Genomic DNA, 20,919 nt, shown 5'->3' on the forward strand with positions numbered 1-20,919 from the left:
TACATTTTGATCAGTCTGCATTAGACATCATGAGCTGCCAGAAGATACTAAGAACTTAACTAGGATGGTTTTCCCATCTTATGTTGGTGGTGTGAGATTCAAATTTGGCAGGCTATTTAAAAACAATCAAATTAAATGTGTCTTCTGGTGTGAATGTAGATGCTCCTGCCAACCTTTCCCATGCTGCACAGTGTGGACTCTGTGGCTTGTTTCTCTTTAATTGGGTTCTGAAGTCAACATCCCCTGTGATGACATTTAATCCCTTCCTAGTTCCCGGTGGCCGTACTTTTCTAGTAAGCATCTAATGCTAGATTGAGAACATTTAAAAGAGTTGTTATGGTGGAAGGCATCAAAGTGTATAACTATTCCTCTTCATTGGTTTATGCTGTGTGGCTACAGTGAATATAGCAGTTATAATATTCCAAAGTGTGAAATCCCTACATGAAGAGGCATATAAAAATCAGAAACAGGATCTTAAAATGCTGTACACGAGGTTTAAAGTGCTCAGCTTAAGTGTGAGATACACAAGATATTCTGTAGGTTCCATCACTAAGAAGACCGCCTCAGGACATGGACTGTACAGTCATATACTTTTAGGGAAGCTTGAAGTTCTTACGAACTGTCTGTATGCCAGGGGTGTCCAACCTGTGGGCAGCATGCGTCGCGAAGCAAGTGTCAGTGCAACTCCAGCAGAAGTGAGCATCATACGATCGGTAAGAAAGTGCAGTGTGATATTTGTTGGTGAGCCTTCACCAGGGTGTATATAATCATACGGCCCTCTGATATAGGTGCTCTTTTATTTTCATATGTGCAGATATTGATTAACAGGTATTGTGTCAATTACTGGTAAAAGCTGGTGTTTCTGAAAATTTGCCATTTTCTTTCCTGTTGAGAGTTAAAGTCTAATTATTGGATGAGTAGAGTAGCTGCTGTAACAGTTAATAACAGTTTTCTATCTGTTAATAACAGTTTTCTAATTCCACATTCCAGAACCTCAAATAATTTGTGTTAGAGACACACTCATAATGGGTTCTTTAACGTGCGTGTGACTTCTAGTAGTAGCTGAACACTCACTAAATATTTATTATATTAGTGTATATTCTGTCACAACTTTAAATATTACTTTTTGCCAAAAGGAGATGTCTACTGCTAGTTGTGAAGAGCGTGAGACCAAATGTCAACTGTAACATGTGTGCATGTTGGCTAATGTCTTTGAGGAACTTTCTGTTTTGGCATATTTATCTATTTTCAGATTCTATATTGCCATTTGATATATTATGATAGAAAACTTTCCTGTCTTGTAGTTACCAGTAATAAAAAATAATATGGGTGAAAATGTGATGATTAATATAAACTTTTGAGTTGAGAATAAGCGAAGTCCTCTGTGAAAGATATGAAAATTTGGCGAAGCAGACAGAGAAGCTGTTAGACATTACCTGGCTGTGGACTTTCTCAGCTCTTTCTAGTGCAGTGTTTAGCTCTGTTAGCATTTGATTGTGCAACTTGGACTTAGTACGCTATCATTCTTGGGAAGTAACTGCATTTTCCTCTTGCAAATACCCATTATTCAGGTTATGCCCTAATAGTACCAGCCAGTACTCCATGTGTTACTTATGATCTAAAATCATTTCTTAGCTTCTATAACTACTCGAACAACAATAGTCTTCAACTTAGCAGCTGTAGCAACCACAGAGAAGCAAATTTTTTATATCTTCTGCCTATAACTTCTCTTCGATGCTTTTCTGGCAATGCGCCATGAATTACAGTATATAACATAACCATTTGGTGTGCTGTATTAAACGATGATGGTGACTTTCTCCTCTCCAAGGAGATAATGATATATTTGCATTCTCTAGTAGTGTTTAGGAAGTGAACAATGAGAGGTTTTCAAATTGCTTCTAATTTCTTTGCATTTGGGTCAGTTTCTGCTGGTGAGAGGACATGTCCTAAAAATACTATCTTCTTCCTTATAAATTCATATTTTTACAGACTGTGAGTGACTCTTGCTGATTTAAATGTAGTCAGACCTTTATCCATGTGTCTGTGTGCTCTTCCCAAGAAGTAGATGCAATCAATACATCATACATGATATACTATTACATCCTGCAATAGTATCTCCCCAAGAATCTCATCCAAAGTTCAAACAAATGTTGCTGATGAAACGTTTAGACCAAATGGCACCCGTTTGAAGTTGTGACAACGTCCGTTGTGCAAGAATGCAGTGAACTTTCAGCTTCTCTCCTCCAGCTCCCAGTTGGCTATAACTACTTGTCATTTACAAATTGCTGTGGTAGCATGTACCAATAAATATCTGCAAAATCTCTTCTATACAGCTCAACTAGACATTGACATCCTTTCATCAGTCCAGGTGTACTTGAAAATACCTTTGCATATGTAAAACTTCTCTCAGTTCCTCCCTATAAGAGGTGGGCAAATTACCCAAAATCATCTATCTATTCCTGAATTGCCGACCGCTGTGGCCGAGTGGCTTTAGGCGCTTCAGTCCAGAACCGCATGGCCGCTACATTTGCAGGTTCGAATTCTGCCTCGGGCATGGATGTGTGTGATGTCCTTAGGTTTGTTAGGTGTAAGTAGTTCTAAGTCTAGGGGACTGATGACCTCAGATGTTAAGTCCCATAGTCATTAGAGCCATTTGAACCATTTATTCCTGAATTTCTGACTTGACTTTTTTAATTTCTTCTTCTCTTACTGTTGACACATTACATTACATAACAAAAATTTTTTGGTGTTTATTGCTTAATTTGGTGATGTTGATTATGAATGTGTAAGTAATTTTTCTTAAGTGTCAGTATTTTGGATCTGAAGTGGTGATGAGCTAGAAGGTACTGTGGATGATCAATGGCACTGGCAAGGTTGTGAGCTTATGGCCCATCAAGGCACAGATCCAGGCACAGGAGCAGCTGACAGATGATGATTTCAGTGAAGGTGTGATATGGTGCTGTCTGATGGGTAGAGTCAGTGGCAGGCATTGTGGTCTGAAGTGTAGACTCTAGGGTGGTTGGCAGTCGGCCTGGAGTATAACTCATTGTTGAGGTGCTGAGCAGTGACCTAAGTAACCATCAGTGGAGGAGTACAGGTGTGGTGTATGTAGATACGAGACCGTGCAAATGCAAATAGGTACCTGCAACTGCAACGGTGTTTATTGCGAGTTGCATTCCATTTATAAATGTGGTATGCACCCCCACACACTGTGACAGCTGCAGGAGGCTTGGTGGTGAACACCCCAGTGAATCTTCTGTTGACAGATAACCTCCTGAAGTAAAGAAGGGGCAGGGCAACACTTGGAATGTGGTGGCCAAATATGCAGGGGCAATGCAGGTTGCCATTGCTTTTCATAGAAGGATCCCTTTGATTGTCATCTGCGGCACCCTTAAAGCACAGTGTTACATTGGCGATATTCTATGCCCTGTTTTGTTGTCCTTCATAGCAAGTCATTCTGGACTTGCATTTGTGCAATATAATGCCCACCTGTACATGGTAAACAGTTTGTACTGATAGTCTTCGTGCTTGCTAAATCTAAACCATACCTTGGCTGGCAAGGACGCCGGATCTCTCCTTAATTGAGAACGTTCATAGTATTATGGGCAGGGCCCTCTCAGCTGTTTGGGATCTTGACGCTCTAACATGTTGATTGGACAGAATTTGGGACAATATCCCTCAGGAGGACATCCAACAACTTAAATCAATCAATGGTATGCTGAATAACTGTTTACATAAGGTTCAAATGGCTCAAATGGCTCTGAGCACTATGGGACTTAACTGCTGTGGTCATCAGTCCCCTATAACTTTGAACTACTTAGACCTAACTAACCTAGGACATCACACACATCCATGCCTGAAGCAGGATTCGAACCTGCGACCGTAGCGGTCGCGCGGTTCCATAAGGATCAGAGGTGGACCAACACATTATTTACTTGCTCAGTTTGTGAAGCTCTTTATCTTAAACAAATCATCCAATTTTTCTGAAACGATGTGACTTACCAAATGAAACTGCTGGCAGGTCGACAGACACACAAACAAACACAAACATACACACAAAATTCAAGCTTTCACAACAAACTGTTGCCTCATCAGGAAAGAGGGAAGGAGAGGGAAAGATGAAAGGATGTGGGTTTTAAGGGAGAGGGTAAGGAGTCATTCCAATCCCGGGAGCGGAAAGACTTACCTTAGGGGGAAAAAAGGACGGGTATACACTCGCACACACACACATATCCATCCACACATATACAGACACAAGCAGACATATTTAAAGACAAAGAGTTTGGGCAGAGATGTCAGTCGAGGCAGAAGTGCAGAGGCAAAGATGTTGTTGAATGACAGGTGAGGTGTGAGTGGCGGCAACTTGAAATTAGCGGAGATTGAGGCCTGGTGGATAACGGGAAGAGAGGGTATATTGAAGAGCAAGTTCCCATCTCCGGCGTTCGGATAGGTTGGTGTTAGTGGGAAGTATCCAGATAACCCGGACGGTGTAACACTGTGCCAAGATGTGCTGGCCGTGCACCAAGGCATGTTTAGCCACAGGGTGATCCTCATTACCAACAAACACTGTCTGCCTGTGTCCATTCATGCGAATGGACAGTTTGTTGCTGGTCATTCCCACATAGAATGCATCACAGTGTAGGCAGGTCAGTTGGTAGATCACGTGGGTGCTTTCACACGTGGCTCTGCCTTTGATCGTGTACACCTTCCGGGTTACAGGACTGGAGTAGGTGGTGGTGGGGGGGTGCATGGGACAGGTTTTACACCGGGGGCGGTTACAAGGGTAGGAGCCAGAGGGTAGGGAAGGTGGTTTGGGGATTTCATAGGGATGAACTAAGAGGTTACGAAGGTTAGGTGGACGGCGGAAAGACACTCTTGGTGGAGTGGGGAGGATTTCATGAAGGATGGATCTCATTTCAGGGCAGGATTTGAGGAAGTCGTATCCCTGCTGGAGAGCCACATTCAGAATCTGATCCAGTCCCGGAAAGTATCCTGTCACAAGTGGGGCACTTTTGTGGTTCTTCTGTGGGAGGTTCTAGGTTTGAGAGGATGAGGAAGTGGCTCTGGTTATTCGTTTCTCTACCAGGTCGGGAGGGTAGTTGCGGGATGCGAAAGCTGTTGTCAGGTTGTTGGTGTAATGCTTCAGGGATTCCGGACTGGAGCAGATTCGTTTGCCACGAAGACCTAGGCTGTAGGGAAGGGACCGTTTGATGTGGAATGGGTGGCAGCTGTCGTAATGGAGGTACTGTTGCTTGTTGGTGGGTTTGATGTGGACGGACGTGTGAAGGATGTTTGGCACAGTGGACTAAAGAAACCCTCCTACAACTGTTGTCTCATGCACTTCATGATTAGCAATGTTGAATGCTAAGTTGAACCGAGGCAAGAACCCATTCCACTTGGTCTGGCTGATGGCATGGGAGATCATCAATGTGGCTTTTAAGATATGGTTAACCCTCTCAGCAAAGTATGGCTGTTTGTGTGTCTATCGACCTGCCAGCGCTTTCGTATGGTAAGTCACATCACCTCTGTTTTTAGATATATTTTTCCTGCGTGGAATGTTTCCCGCTGTGACTTACCAAACGAAGCACTGGCAGGTCGATAGACACACAAACTAACACAAACAAACACACAAAATTCAAGCTTTCGCAACAAACTGTTGCCTCATCAGGAAAGAGGGAAGGAGAGGGAAAGACGAAAGGATGTGGGTTTTAAGGGAGAGGGTAAGGAGTCATTCCAATCCCAGGAGCGGAAAGACTTACCTTAGGGGGAAAAAAGGATGGGTATACACTCGCACACACACACATATCCATCCACACATATACAGACACAAGCAGACGTATTTAAAGACCAAACTCTTTGTCTTTTAATATTTAAAGACCAAACTCCTGAGTGTTATCACTAGCTAGTACCTTGGAGGTCCAACAGAGAAAAAATTATCGCCAAATACTGAATGCTGACACCTACAATTACCCCATCCCTGGGCATTAACCAAATAAAACATGAAAAGGCTTTCAAAGTTACAAAAATATACTGATGGCCCCACTGTGTGTGAGAGAATGGTCCAATATAATCAATGAACAACCAGTCCATAGGATGTTTGGCACAGTGGACTAAAGAAACCCTCCTACAACTGTTAACATTAGGTTTGGTGATATTACAATTACAAGACTGGCACTTGCCCACCAACCTCTGGACATCCTTATGTAATGATGGCCATGGAATAACCTCTTTGATCTTATGGATGGTTTTGTAGACTCCCAGGTGTCCTTGTGCTACAGGCACACAGTATCACTTGAACATCGCTGGAACCAGCTTGCAGATAAGACAGATTTTTAACCTTCCTTCCTGCCATATACAGTAACAAAGGAATCCCTTCTCTAACTTGTAGTGCAGCCCTACAACTCCTGCTGTCATAGTCTGCTTAACCAGCCCTAAATCAGAGTCTTGCTCTTATTCTCCTAAATTGCCAAACAGGGAGAGTATCTCAGGTAACACTGCAAATAAACCACACACGTCCCCTAAATCTTTAGAGGTAATGGGCTCTTCCCTCTCCTCGTCAAACATCTGACTAAGGGCATCGGCGACTACATTTTCTGACTGAAAAGTGGAAAGCCGAGATTCTCAGTGACTAAAGGGGGATTTTGCCAATCTTACCTGGACCTGCAAAACCCCAACTAGGAGCCTGATTATTCATTTCGAATGTAAACTCCTTGTGTTCCAAATAGAATTTAAATTTGTCTAGGGCGAAAAGTACAGAAAGGGGCAACTCGTAGATTGAATACCTAGCCTCAGCTGGAGACAGGACCTCGGTGCATATGCGACTGGTCAATTATCACCATCCTGCTCCTGCAGCAGTTGGTGTACGGCTGCAGCATCCTAGTTTGAAGGATCAGTCTGAACAATAAATAGTCACTCAAAGTCAAGAACCACAAAGACAGGGGTTTTACCAAATGCTTACTTCAAGGCATTGGAAGCAGCTGGTTCAAGGGAACAGCAAATTCCACAAACATGGGGACAAATTTCTTAAAGTTGCTCATACCAACAAAATGGGCTATGCCCTTCTCGGTCTTGTGTGGTTGGAAACTATGGATGATGCAGGTGTGTGAGTGATCAATTTTAATGCCAACAGCAGAAATTAGGTGAACTAAGAAACAAATTTCACTGTAAGCCAAATAGAATTTAGAGGGTTTGATAGTGAGTCTAGCCACACGTAACCTCGTCAGGAGTTGCTGCAGGCATTCAAAGTGTTCAGAGAATGACCTACTATAGATGATACATTATCAAGATAGTTATAGAATATAGGAGCTTGGAAAAAACAGTGACTGCGAGAGATAACCCAAATGACATTCTGTTAAATTCATACAAATTCCAGTCAGTCAAAAAAGCTGTCACTTTCTTCGCAAGTTCTGCAAGCAGGATCTGATAATATGCCTGATTTAAATCAAGTGGAGTAAAATACAGTACCCCCACAAATCAGGTAAAACAATGGTCTAAATTGAGCAGGGGGACTGACTGCAAAATGACCTCGTGATTTAAAGCATGATAGTCCTCAGCAGCCTATAGCCTGATGGATAATCCTCAGCTGCCCTATAGCCTGATTCATTCCCCTTAGTGACCAGGAAGATGGGAGAGATGTATGGCAAACTGGATGGCCGAATCACTCCATTGTCCAACATATTCTCCACAAGTTGACTTAGGATCCACATCTTGAGAGGAGATAATCTGTAAGGTGACTGCAGTTTGGGGATCTGATCAGAAAGATGCATGTGGTATTTTGTCTTATTGGTCACTCTTAAAATGCCTGTTAAAACATCAGGAAGTTCCTGCAAAATACAAAGCCTAGCGTGCACCTCAGCGGTTGATGAATGGGTGATGTAAACCCTCCATACTTGGCACCTGGTAAGTTTCAGCACTCACGCAACATAAATGTTTGCAGCAGGTGGAATTTAAAATGAAATTGCCTGTCATGTAATCCAAGACTAAACCTGTATTCTGAACAAAATCACAGCCCAGCAGCAGAATAGTGTTCAGACCTTTGACTATAATGAAATTCAGAGGCCAAGAGAAATCACTAATTTTACAATAAACACTTAATAAACCAACTGAGCATAATGGCTGACCATTGAAAGTCCTGCAAGCCTGAGTAATGGATCACAAGTCAGAAAATTTACACATAGACCAGTGCCTTAATTACCAATCATAATTTAATTAGAAAACTACTGCCTCCAAATATAGCAAGGCAGAGGCCGGTTCATTGTTAAGAGAGGCTCACAGAAAGGGAAGCTTATTACAAGCTCTGGGTAAGATGTGAGAAGAGTAACACCCTACCCTATTACAGCCTCAGTTGCTTACTGGCTTCTTCTGCTCAGTGTGATACAAGAACTGAAAAATTATACCCAAGTAACCTTAAAAATGGCCACCTGTTTTACCAAGATTATTGAGAACCACAAAAAATTATCATACTGTTGATGGAAATGTTTTCAGCACCCTGGAACAATGTTAAAAGAGGATTCAGTAATTTAGAAAAATGATCCACCACACCACCAACAGTCTCATGCCCCATGCTATGAGAGTAACCTATATTTTCCAAAAATAATGAAATATTTTTCTCAGGCTCCCCTAGGTTTCCACTCCACTCTAACATACTCAGTCTGATTTGTAATTGCAAGACATTACCCTCAAAATCGTGAACAGTTAATTGCTACTGGGGATCACTAATAACAAGGCTCAAATGATTAATGCAGTGGAATCAGTGTGTAGTTCGAACTTACACTGTATATACCTACATGCACTAGGGATTGCTGGCTTCTAAAAAAGGAGATGTTCTGCTCAACACTCAAGGGAGAAATGGTATAATTATTAAGAACTGTAGTCACCTCATCAACAGGGGCCGCAGTAACCTGCTGTAAAATGACAATGTCAACATGACCCATGCTTGATTTGATTCTTCAAGTCATGTAGACAGAGTAAACAGCGTACATAAGCCTTATTGTCCTGTTCACAATTGGAGACATAGTTCTTTATACTGAAATGGACTTGTGAATGCAAGTTTACTTTTACTTTCTTTACATCTGGTGGTTTTGTGTTGTCATTTCCTGCCAAGAAAGAGGATTCTGATCAAGAAACTATAAACTATAAGTCATTAAAGCAGCACAAAACTTTTTAAGCAGTTTATTTGAGTTGTGTAAATATCTTCCATTGTGCCATTTACTCTGAAGCCAGATGGTGTATCCATTTGTTATATACGAATTTTGTCATGCCAGATGTTTTATTCAGTAATGAGGTGTCTGTTCAAAAATAAGAATTTTCCTTTCCTAAATATTTTAGGAGTAAAGGAGACCATTCACAAATAATACAGGTTTGAGGCATCAACAAGCACACAAAAAATAATGAAAAAACATGAACTTTTGGAAAAATCCTATAATGAGCAAGAGAACACACACACACACACACACACACACACAAACACACACACACCCCTACATTGTGCCAGTAAACCGTAGGTGCGTGTGTGTGTGTGTGTGTGTGTGTGTGTGTGTGTGAGAGAGAGAGAGAGAGAGAGAGAGAGAGAGAGAGAGAGAGAGAGTGCGTGCGCGCGCGCGCATGTTCTCTGGCTTGCTCAAGGATTCATGTGAAAGTAAGAATTTTTCATTCATTTTTGTCTACCTATCAATGACTCGATGCTGCTATTATTCACTTGAGTGATCTCTTTTGCATCAGTGACTAATCTCCTTTGCACCTAAATTATTTACATTCTACCAGAACTTCCCTTACCATAATTTTCCTATCCTTCCATTTACCTATGCCTGTGTGTAAATCATAATTTGTACATGAGACTTCCTCACATAAAGTCTGTGTTTTGATCTTGCTTCAAAATTGAGGAACATAGTATACAATAATTTGTCTTTATTTCTCTCAGACAGGAAGAAGTGTTTGATCTTTTGGAGAGATTATGTTTAATTGTAGGGTTGTCTGATGAAGCATACTCATTTGATGACTTATGTCCACTGTCCACTGCAAAATCAACAGCAGCTTCTGTTTTCTTGCATCTGTTAGGTAAGTAGATAGCATTACATAATTATGTTGATAAAATAATTTAATAAGCTGTTACGTAAGTAGATAGCATTACAGTTAATTATGTTGATAAACATAATTTAATAAGAAAACACAAGAAATAAAATGTGTTACAATGTTAGCGCCATAACACATCCAAATATTCAGAATGAGAATTGATTTTGTTGCATACAACATTGCATTAAAAATCACACTAGCATTTATCTGAATTGAGCTTAGTAAATTAAATAAAATGTAACATCAGTTGTTAACACCAGAGCACAATCCATTTTTCCCCAGTTCTGTGTTTCATGGATCATTTGCACACTTCCTATGCAAAAAATGTGGAATGAATCAGTTTACAGGCTACATATATTACACAATTTTTTTGATGTGTATGGTACATGTTAGCTATTACAAATACATATATATACAATTTTTTTTGTGTGTGAGTACATGCTAGCCATTACAGAAGCACAATGACATAAAATTAGTGAAAAGAAACATGTTAGTCTTTGACACAACAAATGTTACTATGCTTAAAGGTAAAATAGTAGTTTTCAATTAAAAATTCAATTATAGAATAGAAGGAGTTGTTCAGAAGAAGCTATTTCAGATGATTTTCAGATTGAAATGTTGACTCTGTAGTGGAGTGTACACTGATATGAAATATTATAGCAGATTAAAACTGTATGTAGCACTGGGACTTGAACCTAAGACCTTTGCCTTTTTCTAAGCAAGTGCTCTACCAACTTTTTTTTTTTAAATCTCATTTTTGTTTGGTATTGTTCGTTCTGTTTGTTCGGGGCGGATGTCCCATCACGCTTGTTCAAGTTCATCAATGACCCATTAACTCAGTTTTTTTTTATTATAGAAGGCAGCTGGCTACTGATCTGGTATTTTAAAATGAAATGAGCATATGGCGTCGTTGGCCGGGAGGCCCCATCCAGGGAAGTTCGGCTGCCAAGTGCAAGTCTTATTTCAGTCGACGCCACATTGGGCGACTTGCCACACTTCTTAAACAAAATCAGATGGATGAACAGAAACTTAAAGCCAAATAGTATGAGATGTGAGAGGTGGAAAACCAGTGAGGTTATATTATAACAAGCCATCCATTTTGGAAACTGCCATCTTGGATGCAACTCGCAATTTTGAAATGTAAAATAGAGGGTGTTATATCACATATCAGACAGATGGAGAATTACAAGACAAAAACAATGGTGCATTCCAGTTGAACGTAACTTTATTTATTCATGAGTTATGACTGACATTTCTTTCTTCAAGTGACTTGAAAACTGATTGTGTTAACACAAGATGAATGCATTGAAATATTCTTGTGTGAGTAGAAAGGAGCACCCATGTTATTGTAGAGGATTTTACTCAACGCAATTCAGACAGACCACCCATTACCCACAGTGTGGTGGTGAAACTTTCTACAGAATTTTGTGAAACTGGTCTGTCAGAGGCAAACTGTTAGCTGGCAATCGAAAGTGACTGCAGATGAAGCAAAATTGACTTCTGTACTGGCATTTTTCAGTAATAGTCCAGAATGCAGAAATTACCACATCTTTAGGAAACTGGGGTCAGCTGTACATCATTAATTAGAATTCTGGCCATGCATGAATTTCACCCTTACAAACTGAAAATGTTACCACTCACTGAGAATGATTTAGACATTCGGGCTCAGCTTGCAGAGTGGGTGACATGCAAGCTAGAAAGAAGGAAGGAAGATTAGGAATTAACATCCTATCTGCAATGAGGTCATTACACACAGAGCACAAGCTTAGATTGTTTCAAGGATGGCAAAGGAAATAGGCCATGTCCTTTTGAAGGAACCATCCTGGCATTTGATTTGAGTGATTGAGGGAAATCATGGAAAACCTAAATCAGGATTGTCAGATGCAGATTTAAACTGTCATCCTTCCAGTTGTGAATTCAGTGTGCTAACCACCTTGCTTGGTGCAAACTGGAGGGAAACTTTTGTTTTCTCGCTGACTTTACAGATGAAGCTAATATCTCTGTGAATAGAGAGGTAAGTAAACAGAGTCACAGATACTGACCAGATATCAACCCTCACTTGATGGATTCATTGAAGGTAGTTGGCCCCACAAAAGTGATGGTTTGGTGTGGAATATGATCTTGAATTGTTGGGCTCTTCCTCATCCAGTGTACACTAAAAGCTGCAGTTGTTAGACAAAGAAGTTTTGCCATCACTGCTGACTGAAAACAGAACATTTCCAACTAACTTTCAGCTAGCTATCTAGGCATACTTGGATGTATAGTTACTCTGGAGATGGATAGGTCATAGGGGTCCTGTGAAGTGACTGCCATGTCCCCTGTATTATCAGTCCATTATATTTATGTATGTTGGGACATGTGAGGATAATTGTGTATGCGGTGATGATTTAAGAACCTTATGCACCCCAAAATGTGGATTGTTGTTGCTTGCATTTGCATTCTCATACATCCATTGATTAAAAGTCATGAGAAATGGATGCAGCAAATAACAACAGCCTTACAACATGCTGGACAACATGGTGAACACATCCTGTAGCCTTTATGTGTTGTCACCAGCATTTGCCTTGTTCTGTACAAAATGCAACATCACTTGAGAATGAATAAAATTATTCTCAAATGAAGGACATCATTTTTTCCTTGTGTAACCTCTTTCCATTTGAAAATTGAGTTGCATCCAGGATGGTGGTTTCCAAAAATGGTTACGAAGTTGGTAACATGTCATCATAGATTTTTTTCCCTCTTCCATCTCATACTTCCTTGCTTTAAATTTCCATTTATCCACCTGTTTTTGTTTTAGAAGGTTGGTTTCACACCTACAGACCATCCTAGAGTTGTAACTATAACACTATTGGCTACTATTAAATTAATAGTATGACAATAATGTTATTACTTTGAAAAGGTATTTCTTTGACCCCGATCTTGCATAATGGAAAGATATTGGACTAACTTTATTTCCATAAAGATTTCTACTGAAGGGAAGCAGTAGCAAGATAAACAGGAATCGAACCAAGGTTTTGTTAGTACTCAGGTAAACTGTAATTACATAAAAGGAAATGGTTGCCATCCTAATTAGGCAAAGTTGTACCCAGTACTAGTATGGTTCATAAAGAAAATTAGCTATTGGGGTTGGCTTTACTTGATTCTGAACATCTGTTTTGCTGTTAAGACATAAGACAGTAGCAAAATTTAGCAGTTAATGTACCAGTGATTTGACTTTAAATACATAGGAGGAGTATTAAAGTGTTTAGGCTACAACCGGCTCTTAATAACACTTACTGTCTGTACATTACTTTGGGAAGCTAATGATAATTATTGGTAAATGGTTACCAACAATGGAGAACTACTGACGTGGACAAGATTTTCTTCTGTCGGTTTCATTATAGGAAATTACTGCTATTGAAATAGCTATAAAGTAAGTGCATCTTTTTTACTGATTATTATTCGCATTCTCAAGGAATATTAACTTCCTTATCTGTTTAGCTGAGATGGAAGATGTGATACTTGACTCTAATATAGCTTGAATATTTGTAGCCAGTTGTTTATTCTTGATTGCACAATTTATTGACAACACAATATGGGAAACACTATTAACTACATAACACATAAAATTGTAAACACTATTGTTTCAGTAAGAAGAATCTGTGAACTGAATACTTAAAGTCTTCTCTTAGTAATCATACTTTGATAAAAATTCTTCTCTCCATTTATGAAAACTGTGTGGTGTGTTTTGAATCTTCTGCTCACTAAATAATTATGTACTTTACAACTCCACAAAGTATATTAACTTTTGTTAGAGAATATTATTACTTTTGAGTTCAGTAAGTTAGGATACTCAGATTTATCATAGCTCTTGGGATAGGACTCTGTCTAGGTAAACGACTAAGGATAAAATACGGTGGCTCAGCTCAAAATTTACAGAACACAAAATTGTTATTGAAAACGAAACCACATAACTGGTTCATGCAGTTATACAGTACTCAACCAATAATTTGAGATGAAGGTGGTTGTGGTGTCATTCTCCTGCGATATTCAAAAAATTCTCTTCTTAATGTTGGATTCACCCTTTGCCTGCTAGCAACCAACTAACTCATGCCACACAGGAGTCTTGCAGTTCAACCGCCAGATCCATCTTATCTATTGCCGCCTAGCCAGTTCCATTGTGGAGGGACTTACCTCTGAGTTTTACATGATTACAAACCTACTTTCCCTGTGCATGAGCCAGTATTACAATTTACAATTAAAGTTTTAACTTTTACATTCTTCTACAGTACATTACTTTTGAAATTACATCCACACATTAAATACAATTACATAAATTATCATAAAGAATAATAGAATAAAGAATAATATAATAAAGAATAAAACATTTACATCAATGATACATCAAAGAGTGTAGTTATACAGAAGTCACATTAAGTAAAAACAGACAAAGAGGTTGCATAAGAGCATTATAGGTATATCAGTAATAGTGTTACAACACCCGAGAGTGGCATGATGAGGTAGGCTCATCAGATGACACAAATGGTTTAATTATACACTCCTGGAAATGGAAAAAAGAACACATTGACACCGGTGTGTCAGACCCACCATACTTGCTCCGGACACTGCGAGAGGGCTGTACAAGCAATGATCACACGCACGGCACAGCGGACACACCAGGAACCGCGGTGTTGGCCGTCGAATGGCGCTAGCTGCGCAGCATTTGTGCACCGCCGCCGTCAGTGTCAGCCAGTTTGCCGTGGCATACGGAGCTCCATCGCAGTCTTTAACACTGGTAGCATGCCGCGACAGCGTGGACGTGAACCGCATGTGCAGTTGACGGACTTTGAGCGAGGGCGTATAGTGGGCATGCGGGAGGCCGGGTGGACGTACCGCCGAATTGCTCAACACGTGGGGCGTGAGGTCTCCACAGTACATCGATGTTGTCGCCAGTGGTCGGCGGAAGGTGCACGTGCCCGTCGACCTGGGACCGGACCGCAGCGACGCACGGATGCACGCCAAGACCGTAGGATCCTACGCAGTGCCGTAGGGGACCGCACCGCCACTTCCCAGCAAATTAGGGACACTGTTGCTCCTGGGGTATCGGCGAGGACCATTCGCAACCGTCTCCATGAAGCTGGGCTACGGTCCCGCACACCGTTAGGCCGTCTTCCGCTCACGCCCCAACATCGTGCAGCCCGCCTCCAGTGGTGTCGCGACAGGCGTGAATGGAGGGACGAATGGAGACGTGTCGTCTTCAGCGATGAGAGTCGCTTCTGCCTTGGTGCCAATGATGGTCGTATGCGTGTTTGGCGCCGTGCAGGTGAGCGCCACAATCAGGACTGCATACGACCGAGGCACACAGGGCCAACACCCGGCATCATGGTGTGGGGAGCAATCTCCTACACTGGCCGTACACCACTGGTGATCGTCGAGGGGACACTGAATAGTGCACGGTACATCCAAACCGTCATCGAACCCATCGTTCTACCATTCCTAGACCGCCAAGGGAACTTGCTGTTCCAACAGGACAATGCACGTCCACATGTATCCCGTGCCACCCAACGTGCTCTAGAAGGTGTAAGTCAACTACCCTGGCCAGCAAGATCTCCGGATCTGTTCCCCATTGAGCATGTTTGGGACTGGATGAAGCGTCGTCTCACGCGGTCTGCAGGTCCAGCACGAACGCTGGTCCAACTGAGGCGCCAGGTGGAAATGGCATGGCAAGCCGTTCCACAGGACTACATCCAGCATCTCTACGATCGTCTCCATGGGAGAATAGCAGCCTGCATTGCTGCGAAAGGTGGATATACACTGTACTAGTGCCGACATTGTGCATGCTCTGTTGCCTGTGTCTATGTGCCTGTGGTTCTGTCAGTGTGATCATGTGATGTATCTGACCCCAGGAATGTGTCAATAAAGTTTCCCCTTCCTGGGACAATGAATTCACGGTGTTCTTATTTCAATTTCCAGGAGTGTACATATTTGAGTAGTGGGAACAATAGCAAACCCTTCATGATTTTAAGGCACAATATTTGATATAGTTACAGGTGAATGATAGCATATCATTTTGCTTCCAGATTGTTGCTACTGCCATTACTGGTTGGCTGAATAAACTCACACACTGGAAGGTAAAAGTACTCCGTTACCAATAGGACCATAATTATTAAAGCAGAAAGTTATTCAACCCAGTATTCTGGTTGATATCTGACAATATAAACAGATGTTCTGCTATTTCTGCTAATCACCATATAAATGGACATGACGTATGTTCTCTGTGTTTTTTGTTCAAAGCATATTCAATAAATAATTGCTAAGTGCAGTGCTGCTTCAGTTCAAATTCTACTAAGAACTTGTCAGGAATTCCACCAAGATAAAATTAAACTGGTAATTTGTATCAGAATTATTGAAGGTTGTATTGGCTCTTACACAAACTGCTCAAACAAAGATTTATGCCACCTGCATATCTATGAATGTGTGTGGGCTTATATCCGGTAGGATAGAGGAATGAAATAACAAGCCTTAAGGAAATAAGGTGACTGCAAATTGATGTGTAGATGTTATGTGACTGGTGGTGTGTCGTGTGCTGGTTGGTTCATTATGGAATTCATTTCATCTTGTGTTTATCCAAATGTTTAATATAATTATGTCTCAATCTGTGAAAAGTGGTGTGATGGAAATTTAAAATGTATTGCAGCATATGTGATGGTCATGCAGTGACATACATGATAATGGTGGTGTTTCTCTGTTCCAAAACTAGAAAGAAAATACTAAAGAAATTAAAATGAAATACATGTCTGGTGAGTGGGAAGTGTACAACAGAGGCGGCCGTGACATGCTGAACTTCACACAGACGTAGTGTGTGGGCTGTGTGCGGGCGAAGACCTGGCCTGTCTCAGCTTTGCTATGTCCATTTTGGAAGTACCCACAACAGCATGGCACTTCATTGAGTATTGCAGTGTGGCATTTTTTGTTTGTTACAACTCTCTTCAGCTCTGTTTACCTTCTGCTATTTGTTCACGGTATGAAGGACCGTCATAGGTCCAGTGGCAGTTTGCACAAAAAGGGACAGTCTAGTGATCTATCATCACAATCTTTAAAACTGAATGGGACTGAGAGAAGAGAGGGGTGAGAATTCCCAGTGTATCTTATGCAGTTGCATAAGCAATGGGCACTACAAATTTGCTATGAGATGACACTACAATACCATGCAGAAAGAATTTAAAGATTTAGGTGGCAATGAAAGAACAAAAATTTACGATGATTGACAGACAGGATTCCTTGTTCTGTACATCAGGAAGCACTTTGTGCTAAATTTGCAGGCATGCAGCATGTGAAAAAATTGGCAGCATGAATAGCAAAATTTCTGAAGTCGCACATATTATTCCTTTATCAGTTGTAATAGTTGTTGATGGCATTGAATGGACAGTATGAAAATTTATATATTACTGCAAAGTATGTAGGTTAAGTCAGGACACATGCTGGAATGATTTCTTGACTTAAAACTCGCTATTGTTGAATTTGTGAAGGAAGAACGAGTGAAGAACAAAAAGTAGAATGTCTGGAATGGATTGCAGGCCTTGCATTTTAAGTGGACACTTCTTTCTGATTTGATGGGGATGCAGTTAAAAAGAAAATTGTGTTATAGGAGGAACACATTCTGACAAACCCAGCCAAGTTCCATAAGTTCACTGCCACTGAAGAAAATGTGAGGTTTGAAGAATTCACTGTGGCCTTGAAAGAATGGCAAGGATAGTTTCCGAAATATTTTGAGGACACTGCCAAATTTCCATTTGTTCTTGAGCTGTTTTCAAGACTGTTTGCTGTTTCACTTGAAAGTGTCCCTGTGAATGTACAGGTATAACTGATTGACCTGTTTTAATGACAAATCCTTTTATGTTAAAACTGTCCAGGATGTCTATGTTGATTTCTTCAGGTAAAGTTTTCATGTCTCCATAATGAGGTTGCAAAACTGCTACAATGTTCTGATCAACATATTTTTGTGGAAGACCTCTTTTCGATTAGGAAACTAAATAAGTCACGATTACGTGGTAACCTGAATGCAACATTCTGTGCAGTTGGCTGCATCTGTCCATATGCCAACAGTTTTTACCAGATAAAAATTATATTATGTCTTCAGTGTGCCAAAAATAACTTAATAATACTGAAAATTTGTTTCGGTTGTGATATATGTTGTTATTACGAAACGTGAAAGGTAAGGCCAAGTTGTATGCGGTGTGACCAAACTGCCATGTAAATGTGGCACTCACAATTTGTATAACCTAAAATGTTTGCATTAAAAGCTGAATAACTTAATTGTGAAATGGTGCTGATGTTATGTTCATATTTATTATTGTTGTTATTGTTATGAGATCATTGGTTCAAAGACATGTTATGAATATGCATCTTAACGTAACTTTTTGAAGCACAAACATACTTAATGCTGTAACTTGAACAAGATGAAATATTTAACTTTGAAACGATCCGTGGCCTCAGGACTGTCTGTGTATATTTGCCATTGCCACTGAGCTCTAACATATCAGTCGATACAGTACAGAATAATAGTCTCTTCTCTCAGTGTACAAGGGACTCTAAACTTTGCTACACAGTTCTGTCTAATATAACTCTTGCACTGCTGGCACTGTAGTAAGACAATGCTGTCATCTTCGGCAGCAGCGGCATAGGGAAGCCCTTTAGGATTTGCCTATGCTGGCCTCTCTCATCACACCCACACTACAATGAGGTGTATGACAAGCGTGTGGCGCGCAAATTATTCTCAGGACTGAGACCTGGCTGAACCCTGAGATAGGAAGTTCTGAAATATTTAGTGAGGGTTGGAACATGTATCGGAAAGACAGATTAGACACCGTAGGAGGTGATGTCTTCATTGCAGTTGACAAAAATATTGTGTCTACTGAGGTCGAAGTAGAGTCTGATTGTGAAGTTACCTGGACACGTTTAACAGGGCTAGGAGAAATAAAGTTAATGGTTGGGTGTTATTACCGGCCACCAGGTTCCACCATGACAATTCTAGAATCATTCAAAGGGAGTCTACACTCTGTATCGCAGAAGTACCCAGATCATGCTATATTAGTCGGAGGCGACTTCAACCTACCTAGTATAGACTGGGATGTCTATGGATTCATTACAGGTAGTACAGACAAGCCATCGTGTGAATTACTTTTGAACACATTATCCGAAAACTGTCTTGAGCAGCTAAATCGACAGCTAATGCGTAATGGAAATATTTTAGATCTGGTAGCCACGAACAGACCAGACCTCATCGACGGTGTCAGTGTTGAGACAGGGATTAGTGATCATGATGTTGTCATTATGACTATGGTTACGAAAGTTAAAAAGTCGGTCAAAAAGGCTAGGAGAGTATTCTTACTAGAAAGAGCAGATAAGCAGTTGTTAGCATCCCACATAGTAAACGAATTGACTTCGTTTACTTCTGGTACGATGGACGTGGAAGAATTATGGGCAAATTTTAAACACATTGTAAAACACGCATTGGAGAAGTATGTGCCGAAAAAGTGGGTTACGGGCCGAAAAGACCAACTGTGGTTTAGCAGCGCAATTCAGAGAATGCTCAGGAAGCAAAGACAGTTGCACTCGCGGTACAAGAAAGATCAGGAGAATGAGGACAGGCAAAAGTTAGTGGAGATCCATGCTGCTGTAAAAAGAGCGATGCGCGAAGCATACACACAGCACAGCACAGCGGCTGCGCCTAACTGCCGAAACCATACAGGGTGCTCCCCTGCCTCTTCAGGGCATACACCACATCCATGGCTATCACAGTCTTGCGCTTGGCGTGCTCAGTATACGTCACCGCGTCGCGGATCACGTTCTGCAGGAACACCTTCAGCACTCCGCGGGTCTCCTCGTAGATCAGACCCGAGATGCGCTTCACGCCGCCCCTGCAAGCCAGGCGGCGGATAGCGGGCTTCGTGATGCCCTGGATGTTGCGCAGCACCTTGTGATGCCGCTTGGCGCCACCCTTGCCGAGCCCCTTACCTCCCTTGCCGCGGCTGGTCATTCTTCTTCCTCTCTTGTCGCAAAATGTGCACAAACAGCAGCTGCAGCAGCTCCTCACCCGGCGCTAGTGAGTCGGCTAAATATAGATAAATGTAAATTAATGCAGATGAATAGGAAAAAGAACCCTGTAATGTTTGAATACTCCATTAGTAGTGTAGCACTTGACACAGTCACGTCGATTAAATATTTGGGCGTAACACTGCAGAGCGATATGAAGTGGGACAAGCATGTAATGGCAGTAGTGGGGAAGTTGGATAGTCGTCTTCGGTTCATTGGTAGAATTTTGGGAAGATGTGGTTCATCTGTAAAGGAGACCGCTTATAAAACACTGCTCGAGCATTTGGGATCCCTATCATTTCCGATTGAGGGAGGACATAGAAGCAATTCAGAGGCGGGCTGCTAGATTTGTTACTGGTAGGTTTGATCATCACGCGAGTGTTACGGGAATGCTTCAGGAACTCGGGTGGGAGTCTCTGGAGGAAATGAGGTGTTCTTTTCGTGAATCACTACTGAGGAAATTTAGAGAACCAGCATTTGAGGCTGACTGCAGTACAATTTTACTGCCACCAACTTATATTTTGCAGAAAGACCACAAAGATAAGATAAGAGAGATTAGGGCTCGTACAGAGGCATATAGGCAGTCATTATTCCCTTGTTCTGTTTGGGAGTGGAACAGGGAGAGAAGATGCTAGTTGTGGTACCAGGTACCCCCCGCCACGCACCGTATGGTGGATTGCGGAGTATGTATGTAGATGTAGATGAATGAGGTTTTGTGTGCGGAGAAATATAAAACATGCAGCTGACAGAAACGTAAGGGCTGTGATATTTTTG

General features: G+C 41.3%; 1 protein-coding gene across 1 annotated transcript in view; it reads left to right on the forward strand.

Moving 5' to 3' along the window:
* LOC126249154 (uncharacterized) overlaps positions 1-20,919 on the forward strand; it is a 325,728-nt gene that overhangs the window by 289,120 nt on the left and 15,689 nt on the right. Inside the window, exon 15 of the mRNA XM_049950809.1 lies at positions 9,920-10,056. Coding sequence (XP_049806766.1) covers positions 9,920-10,056 — 137 coding nt within the window. The remainder of the gene's footprint in view (positions 1-9,919; positions 10,057-20,919) is intronic.

The sequence above is a fragment of the Schistocerca nitens genome, chromosome 3, assembly GCF_023898315.1.
Source record: "Schistocerca nitens isolate TAMUIC-IGC-003100 chromosome 3, iqSchNite1.1, whole genome shotgun sequence".
NCBI classification, from domain to species: domain Eukaryota; kingdom Metazoa; phylum Arthropoda; class Insecta; order Orthoptera; family Acrididae; genus Schistocerca; species Schistocerca nitens.